At 41.9% G+C, this 13913-nt stretch overlaps 1 protein-coding gene across 1 annotated transcript; it reads left to right on the forward strand.

Moving 5' to 3' along the window:
* On the forward strand, positions 1–4556 carry LOC122645004 (putative disease resistance protein RGA3). The gene is made up of 7 exons (XM_043838358.1): positions 1–33; positions 162–203; positions 328–453; positions 2229–2299; positions 2410–3764; positions 3916–4344; positions 4444–4556. The coding sequence occupies exons 1-7, from the start codon at positions 1–3 to the stop codon at positions 4554–4556; spliced, it is 2169 nt and encodes a 722-aa protein (XP_043694293.1).
* Positions 4557–13913: the final 9357 nt, after the last annotated feature.

Consider the following 13913-nt stretch of genomic DNA (forward strand, 5'->3'; position numbering starts at 1 on the left):
ATGGGGAACTATTTGGATTGTGGTAGCAATCAAGTCTATGAAAGCAGCATCTCCAACTAGCCTTAAAGTATTTCTTAGATCGGTAATAACTTTTTATTTTATATTGATATAAAAGCTATAACTTATTCATTTGACATTTCTAATACTTTCTCTAAATGCAGGGTTGTAGTGCAATATTTTTTGATAAAGATAACCAACCAAAGGTGCAAAAAAGAATCGATAGTTTTATTAATAAATTAAAAACAATCGTAATTTTTTACATAAATAATAATGTTCTTGTAAATTTGATACTGACTTCTCCTTTCTTTTCTTTTTTTTGGAAAATAGTGGAAGCTTTCAAAACTTGAATTGATCACAAATGAAATGGTGGATCAATATTTCACCAAAGAGGATGATGATGATTGGGAAGATCTACGACTTGATACAAGATCTGATGAAGCCAACTTAGCTAGAGCAAGAATCTAATGTTAATGCGTATTTAAAAAAAGGGAAAAAGATCTCTGTCCGGGAGTACTGTGGCCTACGCCAGCACTCCTATGAGTCTATCTCTCCCCTCCCCATGTGAAAAGACACCTCTGCCCCTTATTTTAAGGAAGAGAGAGATAGATATATGGGAGTGCTGGTGTAGGCCACACTCCCGGACAGAAAACTGCTTCCCTAAAAAAAAATAATTGTATTACTTCAGTACAAATTCACTTCAATTTGAACTACAAAAAATACAAAATCAATTTAGAATGTATATTGGAAAAAGAAGTTTATGTGATGGTCCAATCATTTGATGCAAACCCAATGAAAGCTAAATGTTAGAAAGCTAAAACAAAAAAGGAGAGGACAGAAAGATGGCCTGAGTGGAACGAAATCGTTCTGTCCTTAAGACAGTATTTGCACCCTCCTAATCTTGCAAAGGTTTGCAGCAAACCTGCCTCCCAAGATAAATCAGGCGGGCTGTTATTGGTTGTAGAGACAGTAACACTGTGAAGCTATCAGAGATTTTTTGATATCTAGACTGAGAGAATTCGTGGCCCATTTATAGGCCCACAAGGCCTGTTCGGATGGGTCACACCCATTGGCTCATATGGCTTGACCTGACAGGTCATGACTATTGGGCTGGGCTCTCTTGGCTGTTCGTGTGTGCTGCAACTCTTGGGGTCAATGTTGAACCAAGGGTTGCACTCCCTCTTTGATCAGCCACCGATCCAACGGTCGGATCGATCCTACGCACCCTTTGATCAGACACCGTCGATCCCGAAAAGATTAAGGCAACATACTGTGAAGTGCAAAGCCTCACGCACGCTCACGTGCACGCGTACGCGTACAAGTACGTACTCGGACGGTCACCGTCCTCGCTCGCAAGTGCACTGTACAATCTCTTCTAGCATTACATGTGATAATAATAACTACTAACTACTAACACATATAAACCCAATGAGCTTTCCTTTCATAGCCGATGTGGGACTAAAAGTCCACATCAATATTTTGAAAAATTCCAACCCTAAATGTGTGGAAAAATACATAGACCGCAAACGAAGCCCACCTAAAGCACTTTAGGTGATCTGGAAGTCTAGGTAAAAAATCCCCCCATGCTTATATTGGGTTAATTAAAAATGCCAAGCAACATTACTATTAGCCTTTGGAATTTCTACCAGTATGGGAAAGCATTTGCACGCCACACCAATGGCTGTCTTAAAAAAGTTATCATTCATATGGGACCTACATAATCAAAATAAAAGAGACAAAATGATAAATAAATAAAAAGAACATGTGAGGGAAATTGTACTCTGGCAGCTGGCAAATCTTTTTCCCTAATATTGATTCTCTTATTTTTAAGATTCTATTATTGGATAATTAAATCCATGATGATTTTTTATTTTGCCCCTACACAAGAAATAATGTTTTGACTACTAAAGTTTGATACTAGCGTTTTAAACATTCCCTCCGATAATAAAAACCCAGTTCCAACTGCTTCATCTTCCAATCAGCATATTAGGAATGTTGTTTGGCGTCTATTGTTGAAGGTTAAACTACACCCAAAATTTCATGTCTTCTTGTGGAAATTAACGAGTGTTGGCATTACTACTAAAGGAAAATCAATTTGTTTTCACAATTAATGTTGAGTATACATGTGTAATTTGTAATCACACATCTTTTCCCTTATCTTTGAAAAATCTAAAGGTGTGGAGAAGAAACAAAACAAACTCATCTTTGTTGTTCTGTTCAATTTCTTGCAGGGAGAAGGTATGGAAGGAAGTGAGCTATGTGCACTCTCAGATGTTCATGGGAAAATTAAAAAATTGCTCAAGTTTGCAGAGGAAGCTCAAGCAAGGAATATCTTGGTGAAAGACTGCCTTAGGAATCTCAGAGAAGTTGCTTACGGAGCTGAGGACATATTGGATGAGTTCATCTATGAAGCTTGCATTGTTACGAAAAAGATGAAAGATATGGAGGTGGAAAGGTACGTTTGCACTTCCCCTCTAACTTAAAATCAGATGGTCTTTTACGTAAGCAAGAAATCGTGCCTCTTATAAATGATGAACTCATAAAGAAACTAGGGGAGATTGAGAAGGAACTTAAACATTACTATCTCAGTGAGTCATCAGGAAATCAGAAATTACATGGTGGTAGTGTAATTGATGAAATAGATACTAGGCCAAAGAGTGGTTCTCTACTTGATGAATCTCTTACTTTGGGGAGGAAGGAAGATGTAGAAGCAATAAAAAATAAGTTGTTGTCATCAAATCCAAATGAAAACCAAAAACAGGTTTCTGTTATTGCCATTGTTGGATTAGGGGGTTTAGGTAAGACAACTCTAGCCCAGCTTGTCTATAATGATCCTGATGTAAAGAAACATTTTGAAAGTAGAGCTTGGGTTTGTGTGTCTACTGATTTTAATGCTGTTAGATTAACCTCTGCAATTCTAGAGTCCTTGAGTAAGAAAAATAATAACTTGAGCGACCTAGAACCACTTCAACATAAGTTGAGAGATGAATTAAGGGGGAAGCGATTTTTAATCATCTTAGATGATGTTTGGACTGAAAAGAACAAGGATTGGGAACCTCTGAGAGTTGCATTCATGGAGGCAGGGGAAGAAGGAAGTAGAATGATAGTAACAACTCGAAGTAGAAGAGTTTCATCAATCATGCACCCCATGTATACACATGATCTGCAAATTTTATCTGATGAAGAGTGTTGGTCAATCATGGAAAGGCACATATCTTTAAATTATTGTTCTATTGCTCCCAGCCTGGAAGAAGTGGGTAGGAAGATTGCGAGGAAGTGCAAAGGATTGCCCTTGGCAGCAAGTACGGTTGCAGGCCTTTTAAGCTCTTCTAGTTCATCAGATTTAAACCATTGGGAAGAAGTCTTGAATAGTTCCATGTGGGACTTAGAAGAGAGCAAAGATTTGCCAGCTGCACTAAGTCTAAGCTATTATTTTCTTCCCACACATTTGAAGCAGTGTTTTGCTTATTGCTCTGTTTTTCCTAAAGATTATGAATTCAGGAAGCATCGTCTCATCCAACTGTGGAGTGCAGAAGGTTTTATTAGAACCGACACAAGAATGAAAGACAAAGCAGGTGGCCAATATTTTGATGAATTACTGCAGAGATCTTTCTTTCAGAACTACAATAAAGGTGGATCTATGTATAAATTTGTAATGCATGACCTTGTACATGATTTAGCAGAAGCAGTTTCAGGAGATGTGTATGGTAGATTTGATGGCCGGAAATCGAGCCATAGCTCCAAAGAGACTCGTTATTCGTCAATATGTTGTCTAAAATCCATAAACAAGGACAAAGATCATCTTGATCACAAGAAGAGGTTATCCACATGGATATGCCTACCTCGTTATAATTGTTTTGGGGGGGGGGGATTACCATATTGAATCTTTTGGAGGAGTGAGATACTTACGTGTCTTAGATTTGTATGCTTCTGAAATTAAGATGCTTTCGGACGATATTGGCGATTTGAAATACCTACACTATATTAACCTCTCATTTGCTCATGACATAGAACGATTACCGGAGTCATTATGCGATCTTTTCAATCTACAGTCACTGATACTCCGTTGTTGTCCCACAATATGTGAGTTACCTAGAGGCATGAAGTATGTACACAATCTCCAGCATCTAGACCTTCGTGATTGCATTTCCTTACGATCCATGCCAAAAGGAATTGGGAGATTAAGTAGTCTCAAGACATTGTCAAAGTTTCCTGTCTTGAAAGATGATGATGATGGTTGTGGGATAAGGGAGTTGAAGGAGCTGAGGCAGCTTGAGGGCGCACTTTCAATCAGGTCACTACAGAATGTGATTGATCCTCTGGATGCTCGGGAAGCTGATCTGATGAGTAAGCCGAAAATTGATGAGTTAGAATTTTGGTGGCCAGGATGAAAGTGGTGATAAAGATGTTGAGGTTTTTGAAAGCTTACAACCTCTCCCTGATCAGCTGAGGCGTTTAGGTATCTTCAGATACAGTGGGTTAACATTTCTACGATGGTTGATGATCGATTCGCCAAGCTACAACAAGCTAGTCTCTCTGGAACTCAACAACTGCTTTGAATGCCAAGGCCTCCCTCCGATTGGGGAGCTACCCCTATTGGAAACTCTATTCTTACTAAGCATGAAGAAGTTGGAAGAGTGGTCATCTAGCAGCAGCAGCTGTAGAGGGGAGGAAACTGATGAATTACCTAGCCTCCGAAAACTATCCATTTATGACTGTCCAGAACTGAGGATACTACCACAGCCGCTTCTGTCAAGTCCGAGACTATGTGAATTGCGTTTGGAGAGCTGTCCAAAGCTCAGGATGTTGCCTACTCATGCAGGAGGAGGACTAAGCAGACTCACCTCACTCAAAAATCTTCGTCTTGGGTATAAGATGGAAGGGTTGGTTCAGTTTCTGGATGAGACAGATACTCTACCTCTAAATCTTTATGGCCTTGATATCCATGATTGTAAATCACTACCCAAGGGATTGAGAAACTTGTCTTCACTCCGACATCTAAGATTAAGTCCAGAATGTAAAGCCCACTACAGCCCCGAGGAGCTCCCCAGAAATGTCATCGTTGAAAAAGATTATTAATTTGTAGCTAGGGATGGCAACCCCGCCAAATGTCTGCTGGTAAAATGAAGGTAAGTTGAACCTACCATGCCAAAACTTTTGGTTTACACAGTTTTTGACTGTGGAGCTTCTTTGCTCTATTCTAACTTGTCTTTGTTTTTTTTGTTTCTTTATCAGGAGGTCGGAGGGCTTGCGGTTATTGTTCGAAAAAGATCCTGTTGAGATTTTGCATTCAATGACGTAACACCTCTCTCTGTCTCATATTCATGTGTGTTGTTGCTCTTTGAACTTTGAAGTGATGTATGTTGGCAATTTCTAGTTTCCAAACTCTTAGAAGGCTGATTGCAAAATGCATCCAATTATTGAAGACATTCATTTGGTTTTTATGACAATCTCTAAATCTTTTGTGGTTTGTTATGTCAGTAATAACCATTTAGTTTGTTAAGCCTTAGTCACAGATTTTATTATTAATGCAAATTTAAAATTCAGAATAAGTGCAAGTAATGTACACTACAAGAAAACAGGGCTTTATCACCGCCAAAGGTAAGAGAAAATCTCCTCGACATCCTTTACCAGTGGGGTTTTTTTTTTTTTTTCTCAAAAATCTGACGCTAAACGTCCTATAGCTTTTGATATATAGTGGTATTAGCTATTGCCATTGTATGCGATTTTAAGCGGCAGTAATTTTTTTTAGTTAACAAGTGGAAGTAATTTTACAAACTTCAAAAACTAAAAAGAACACTTTTAGTGGTAGTAAATTTAGAAAATGTATTTACTTTATGGGAGAGGGAATGACACCCGGTCACGCAACACGCCACCCCTGGGCCCTAACACAAGGGCGCACAAAATGACCGCTGCACCCTTGGTCAATTTCGGGATTCAAGGGGGTACGATGGTCATTTCCCGTGCCCCTGTGTCAGGGCGCAGGGGCGGCGTGCTCTACGCGATAGGGTGTTGTTCTCTTTCCTTTATTTTATTATTAAACCCATAAAGTAAAAACTCTTTACAAACGTCTATTTGTTGCTACTAAATATAATTATGGGTAATTTACATGTACCTCCCTTGAGGTATCGCATAATTATAGATTCACCAGTGAGTTTAGGATATTTATGCATGCCACCCTTGCTTTCCAAATTAATTAATAAATAAATATATCCACTACATTAGTTGTTCTCGTTAGTTGCGAATGGTAAGATTGTTTTAGACATTTTATGACCAATATACCATTGATAGGGTAGAATGACATGATCTATGCCGAAGAACACAATCCACCGTTTAGGGTTTGAAGACGCATCATCTCTGTGCAAGAACACCTGCAACTCATCCAAATGCGACTCCTTCCTTCCCAACACCCTTACCTCTTCATCGAAAATCCTTTCTCGGTTTCTCTCTCTGTACAGAGGGGGAAAAAATCATCTCATGGCTTCCTCCTTTCTTGCACTCTCAAATGATTATGATACAGATATCCAGAGTGTTTTGTTTATGTCGATTTTATCTTAAGTTCGATGGCATGAAAAGAGATTCATCCAAATGCAGTGCATAGATATCTGAACCCTTTTTCCCTTAAGACCCATAAACATTAATGATTTTCCCCAAATTTAGAAACTTCAAGACAACAGTTTCTACAACCTCGCCGCCAGAGCCTAAAAGATAAGGGACTGTGTATTTTACACATACCGTAGAAGCCATTGAGGGTTTTGTTTGAGTCATAAATTTGAGGAGTTAGAGGATTAAAGAAAACGAAAAACAAAAACGTAAAGGGAAGGTTTCATTTTCATCAAAATGGATTGATGGCTATTTCTTGATGGAGAATTGGAGCTCATAACCATTTACACCACACATTCAGAATCTCCACCGTTTGGGTTTGATGGAGATGGTCTGGACTGAACTTAAGATTCAAATTCTGGATTTTCTTCCAGGTGTAGATACATCAAAGATTGGTTGTATTTGTTCAGAACTACATCAGTCAAACATCTTCAACACATCTTCAACACATCTTCAACATAAAGCTTTTACTTTTTTTTTGCTAAATGATCCTTGTATTAAGAAGGGCAGAACAAAAACAAAAGGAACAAAAAACAACCAAAACAGCACAGACTAGCCTCCAACCATAGAAGAGGCACCACTACAATCAGAATCTATATCTCGGCAACCCCAAAGCATCATGAGCTAGCTGCTCCTCAATGGATCTAGGGAAAACCAAATTAGAAGAGGAAACTCCAGATTTGACCGCAAGCTTTGCAATGTAATCCGCAATTGGATTTGCTTCTCTGAAGCAGTGGGAAATTTTCCAGTTGCAAGTCTCAAGGAAAGGCTTAATCACCTGCCACCTTTGGAGCACGAACCAAGGAATGTTCGAGGCATGAATGGCCGTCACGACCGACGTTGAATCAGATTCGATCCAAAGGTTACTATAGCAACGATCCCTCGCAATAGAGATGCCATCCACAAGGGCCTTGAATTCAGCCACAAAGCTGTTCGACACCCCCAAAAACCTGCTATAAGAATGAACCACTTGGCCATGGTGGTTGCGAAACACACCCCCAGCCCCTGCTCTTCCTGGATTCCCCAAGAAACTCCCGTCTATGTTGAGCTTGATCCAATTGATCGGAGGCTTGCACCAAAGCACTTCGAGCGGACAATGAGAAGTAGAGGTGGCCAAGTCAAGAGCTCTCACACAACAAAGGTCTTTAGCAGTTTTTATCCCCTTGATCGCTAAAGAACAGTCCCTTAACTCCCCTTTACTGCACACTAAGCTGGTGCAGGTTAAGAGAAAAGCCCTCATGCCTTCTTCTATTGCTTTCGTCCCAAATCAAAGCACAAACCACAATAAGACCAACAGCCCACGGCTCCTTAATGTTCAAGCTTCTCATTTTTCTTTTCCACCACCCAAAAAGCTCCAGAATATTGGAAGCCTGACTCCACACAATGCCAAACCAAGAAGAGAAAATAGTCCAGATGGCACAGCTGAACTCACAAGTTAAAAACAAATGACGGATTGATTCACCTTCCTTCTTGCACAGAGGGCATCTAGAAGCTAAGCTAATGCCCCGTTTTTGAAATACATCATCAGTAGGGATCTTGCCATAAACCAGCTGCCACGCAAACATGGAGTGCCGAGGTTGAAGATTGTTATTCCACACCAAACTGGCCCAAGAGACTTTTGAAGATTTTACCCTAAGGCCTTCCCAGGCCGAGGCTACTGAGAATTCTCCAGAATTTGATAGGCACCAGTGCACAGAATCCTCCACAGCAGGATTAGGAATTTGAATAGACTTTATCACCTGAAAAACTGCTATGAGAGTATTTGAAACCACATGTGGCAGCTTCCACTCCCCATCCACAATGAATTCCCCTGCCTTAGTCATATCTTTGCTAAACATAGCCTCATCAAGACGTGTTGCATCAAATTAGGACCTATCCATCTGTCCCTCCAAAAATTAATGCTCTTACCATTACCCAACACCCAACGTTCATTGGAGGCCTCAAAACTCCACATTCTCTTGACCCCAGGCCAAAATGACAACATAAAGCTTTTACTCTCTCCAACCAAGTTTTAGGTACTCGGAAGCCATTAGTGGGTTTTTTCAATTTAGTGCCAAGAATTGTGGTCGCCTCGGAGGTGTAGTAGCAGCGGCAAGGTAGGGCTTCTCCTTTAAGTTTGTTATTGCTCCATAGACCTAGTAATGAAAGAAAGACGTATAGTTTAGCAGGAAGGGCAATGTGGTCAACATATGATAAATTCTAAAATTTTTAGTCTCAGGTTGATGGAGTGAGTTTACTTATTAATTATTTTGGAAAGCAAGGGTGAAATGCATAAATATCAAAAACTCATGGGTGGATCTGTAACTACACGATATCTTAGGGGAGCTACGTGTATATTACCCTATAATTATATATTTTAAAAAATCCCATCGCCTCCCTCGCCTTGCCCCTGCCCCCGCCCCCGCCCTACCCCCACCCCCACCCTCACACACCACTACTCCTTGCACACCACTACACCCCCACCGCCACTTCCACCTCCATCTCCACCCTGCTCCCACCCCCACCACCGGTTCGGACCTCTGCCTACCACCCCCATACACAACTCCCCTCCTTGCTACTTGTTGTAACTCCTCCAGTGCTCCACTGCCTCCCCGGTCCTATGGTCATGTGCCCTTCCATCTCCCTCTCCTTCTACCTCTACTCTCCCCACCCCTGTAGATACTCCCCACGCACCGCCGCCTCCACCTCCCCCACCCTTTGCCCTATCTCCATATCTTGGCTCTGCCCCATGTTTCTTGACATCACCCCACCTGCTTGCTTTGCTGCACGAGGCGATTCATTGCTGGTCTAAGAAGCCAGAGAGAGAAAGAGAGAGAGAGAGATGACATGGCCTTGACATTGCTTGATTTCTTATATTGTAAATGATCAGGTCCTCATCAATTGGATTAAACTTAAAACCAGGAAGAAGAGAAAGAAGAGTGGGGAGAACAAGAAAAACTTTTAGTGGCAGTACTAAAATTGCTACTAAACTTATATTTTAAAAAAAAAAAAATTATTCGTGGCAGATGTATAAAACTACCAATAAAATATTTTATTTGTAATTTAAAAATACATTATTAATAGCGGTTTAGAAAAATTGCCACTTAATAGAGCCCTTTGGTGGCAGTAAATTAATCATCGCTAGAACTTTATATTTTCTCAATTTAATAAAATATTAACGCTGGATGCTTTCCCAGGCTGTGCCCAAAGGGTGTTGGTGAGTGGTTGCTCGGATCATGCGCCGGTAGTGGTGGATTGCAAAGATGTGCCTCGGCCACAAAATGCACCCTTCCACATGAATCGTTTCTGGTAAGAGCATAAGGAGTTTTAGGAGGTGGTGAGAGCTTCGTGGGAGATGCCTGTGAGGGGAACGCCCATGTTTATTGTTGCACAGAAGCTCAAGAGGCTTAAGGGACCACTTCGTGAGTGGGCTAGAAAGGTGTTTCCCCATGTGGACCAGGAGGTGGCTAGATCTTTATCTTGCTTAGAAGAGATCCAGCGTCATATTGAATCAGTAGGGCTGGATGATGACCTATTTGAGAAGGAGGTAATAGCCAGGAGGGAGTACGATGAAGCAGTGGAGCTGCAGGAAAAGCTGTGGGCTGAAAAGTTGAGGGAAAAATGGCTGAGACATGGTGACCGGTGTTCTAAGTTTTTCCATTTATCCACTAAGCTTCACAGGTCTAAGAGTGTCATTCGTGAACTACACACAGAGGCAGGGATGGTAGTCAGTGATAGAGAGATGATAGGGCAGCAGGTGGTTAACCATTTTGAAGGCTTCCATAAGAAGGGTGTTTCGGTCCAGCACGAACACCTTCTTTTAGTCATACCTATGCTGGTTTCTTCGGCAGATAATGATGTGTTGGTAGCAATTCCTTCTGATGAGGAAATCAAGCAAGCTTTGATGGACTTGGATCCCTCTAGTGCGCTAGGCCCAGATGGATTACTAGGTACGTTCTTCAGAGTATGTTGGGACATTGTGGGACTTGAATTGTGTGGGGCCATTCAAAATTTTTTCAAAGAAAGGGTGGTCACGAGACGGGTAAACTACAACTTCCTGACTCTCATCCTCAAGGTGGAGAATGCTAGGAAGTGGGGCAATTCAGGCCTATATGCCTAGGCAATATTTTCTTTAAACTTATCCCTAAGATATTAGCTTCTCGGTTGGCGCCCTTGCTGCCCAAGTTGATTTCAAAAGAACAGGGAGCTTTTCAGAAGGGTAAAATCATCTTCTCAAATATTGGGGTTGCTTTGGAGCTAACGAATATGATGAAGGCAAAAAGTTTTGGGGGAAACTTGGGGCTTAAGCTGGATGTACAAAAGGCCTATGATACTTTGGAGTGGCAATTCTTATTTGATGTGCTGAAGAAATTCGGGTTTCATGCCAAGTGGATTAACTGGATCCATCAGATCCTTGCTTCTACTAAGCTGTTCGTCTTAGTTAATGGTGGTCCGGTGGGATTTTTTGGAGTGGAACGAGGACTATGGCAAGGAGATCCGCTTTCCCCTATGCTATTCATTTTGGCGGAGGAGGTGCTGTGTCAGGGACTTCAGGGGCTCAAACAGAAAGGCTTCCTTAAGGGCATTCCTGGCCCACAAAAGGTATTGACCCCCTCCCACCTATTATTTGCTGATGATCTGTTTATTTTTATGAATGCGGGCTTGCGGGGCATTAAGGAGTTTAAGGGCTTCCTGGAAGTATATCATGAGTATTCTGGCCAGGCTTTTAACTTTGAAAAAAGTAAACTTTTCTTGGGTTTGCTACCCCCAGCAAGGAAAGTGCGCATAAAGGAGGTCCTGCAGATTCCAAAGTGCTCCTTTCCTACACGCTACTTGGGCATTCAGATTTTCCAGGGCAGGGTGAAAAGTGATTTGGTCCTTCCGTTGGTTGATAAAATAAAAGAGAGATTGGCAGGGTGGAAGAGTCGTATGCTTTCAATGGCAGGGAGGGTGGAGTTAGTGAGGGCGGTTCTATGCAGCATCCCTGTTCACAACTTTTCAGTGTACTTGTGGCCATCTTCTTCGTTGGCCATTACGGAGAGATGGATGAGAAATTTTATCTGGAGTAGGGAGGCGACGTCGGCTAGGGCCATCACGGTCAGGTGGGATGCGGTGTGTAAGCCCAGGAAGGAGGGCGGCTTGGGGATCCGGTAACTAAAGGACATAAATTTAGCCCTCCTTGCTAAGTTGGGATGGTTCATTAAAACGGATAACTCAGTTCTGGCAACGTTCTTGAGAGGCAGGTTTGTTGACTTGGATGGGTCTTTACGCAGGTTACAGTCCTCCTCCATCCTACCTGGGTTGAGAAAGGTCTGGACTTTTGTGGGGGAATCGAAGTGCTGGATCATAGGGGACGGGTCCTCAATCAAATTCTAGTACAATCGTTGGGTGGGGGAGAACAGAATAATGGATCTGCTTGGGGACAATGTTCAGGTTTCTAGGAACTTGAGAGCCTGTGTTGCTAATTTTATTCATGAGGGGAATTGGAGCTTGCTAGTGGTCACTTCCCCTCAACTGGACACTGTATGTAATCAGATAAAAGCCATTAATCTATCAACGGTGTTGAGGGAGGATATGAGGGTTTGGTCCTTGGCAGAATCCGGGAGGTTCACAGTGCAATCTACTTCGGAGGGACTTAGACAGAGGGCGCCTTCTCGAAGCTGGGCAGGGGTGGTGTGGTTGAAGGGCCTGCAGCCTCGCATTTTGACATTTGGATGGCGGCTGGCGTGGGGTTGCCTACCAACAGATGATCTCATAAGGAAGAGGAAGGTCCCAATGGTCTCTAGGTGTGAGCTTTGCAAAAAGAGCCAAGAAACGTTCAGCCATTTATTTCTGGAGTGTGAATTCAGTGTGAGTGTCTGGTCTGAAATTCTTATGAGGTTTGATGTCAGATGGGGAGGCTTTCCCTCGATGGAGGAACTGTTCTCTTGGTGGAAGAGAAAAGCGAGGACTGTGTTATTGCGGAAAGCTTGGCTTCCCCTAGCTGTTCTGATTTCGTATCAGCTGTGGAGGGAACGGGATAGAAGGAGGTTTGATTCCAGGGGAGGTTCATACAAGATGGTAATTAGGCTGGTGCTGTTGGCTTTGGCTGAATTCTCTAGCCTAGTTCCTTTGACCGTGAGATCAGTTTTTGAGTTGATTCTTTCAAGAACTTTGCATGTGAAGGTCGTGCCACATCAGCCGCAACAGATTCTTGAACTTTGTTGGTCTTTCCCTAGCCAGGGGGTACCAAGCTAAATATAGATGGATGTTCTCTAGGAAATCCAGGGCGCTCAGGGGCGGGAGGAATTATTTGTGATCATTTGGGTACCCCCATGTGATGCTTCGCTTCCTATGTAGGAGTGGGAACGCTTTGGGTGGAATGCGACTCTCTCTCAGTGGTGATGTGTATCTTAAACCAACGTATTCCATGGATTTTTCAACAAAGATGGTGGCACTACAAAAAATATCTGGAAAACACCTCTTGGAGGGTTATGCATTGCTTCAGGGAGGTGAACACCGTGGTGGATAAACTGGCAAATCATGTGGCTACTACGTCGACTAGCAATGTTTGGGATAGCTCCCCGGCGTTTATTACTAGTGAACTTTCTTGGGATGCTCTCATGAAACGTGCCTAGATATAGATTCTTGTAATGTCCTGTTTGGTTGGGTACTGCTCTGCTGATGGCCCTGCCGAAGGTGGACCATCTACTCAATGACGTTGAATTTCTTTTGATTGTTTGGTGAATATAATATAACTCAGCTACTGACATTTAGCAAAAAAAAAAAGTGTGACTAAAGTTGCACATCATATACTCCATCTTTGATCATATTAGCCTCTTGTTTCCACAGTCGATCTCCACAACTCTAAATTAATGGTAATCCCTGTTGTTGTCTCATCCACCAATCGGCAAAGAGCATACACCATGACACCTCATCTCTGATGTTCTTGGTTAATTCATCCATGATAAGCACAAACAAATAAGGGCTTAGGGCTGATCCTTGATGTAACCTAACCATAAGATATATGTTAACCTTAAGCAAAGGCTGGGGCATTGAGTTATTAGCCTCAAGGTATGTCTTGTAACACAAAAAATAGCTCGAGTTATTAAGCATAAGACATACAGGTCATTGGAACCATAAGGAATTTTCTCTAGTGTGCCTGAGCCACTTAAAGAAGAGAAAATTGGACTGACAACGGGGATAACACATAAGTAACTGATGAGCACCTTTATGTGTGAAATCTTAGGGCATAAAGCATACATTTTACCACATTGGACAGAGTTACTCGGTGCTTTCTTGTGCTTTTCAGGGTTTAGGTGAATTATTGTGAAAATGGAGGAGATTATGCTAAG

This window comes from Telopea speciosissima, chromosome 11 (assembly GCF_018873765.1).
Source record: "Telopea speciosissima isolate NSW1024214 ecotype Mountain lineage chromosome 11, Tspe_v1, whole genome shotgun sequence".
Lineage (NCBI taxonomy): Eukaryota > Viridiplantae > Streptophyta > Magnoliopsida > Proteales > Proteaceae > Telopea > Telopea speciosissima.

What these genes read in the sequence shown, in the direction of transcription:
- LOC122645004 (XM_043838358.1), top strand. Translation starts at nt 1, where the DNA reads ATGGGGAACTATTTGGATTGTGGTAGCAATCAA. An exon ending in ATAAAGATAACCAACCAAAG is followed by an intron (nt 204 to 327) that starts GTGCAAAAAAGA and finishes TTTGGAAAATAG; the next exon opens with TGGAAGCTTTCAAAACTTGA. An exon ending in ATGAAGCCAACTTAGCTAGA is followed by an intron (nt 454 to 2,228) that starts GCAAGAATCTAA and finishes AATTTCTTGCAG; the next exon opens with GGAGAAGGTATGGAAGGAAG.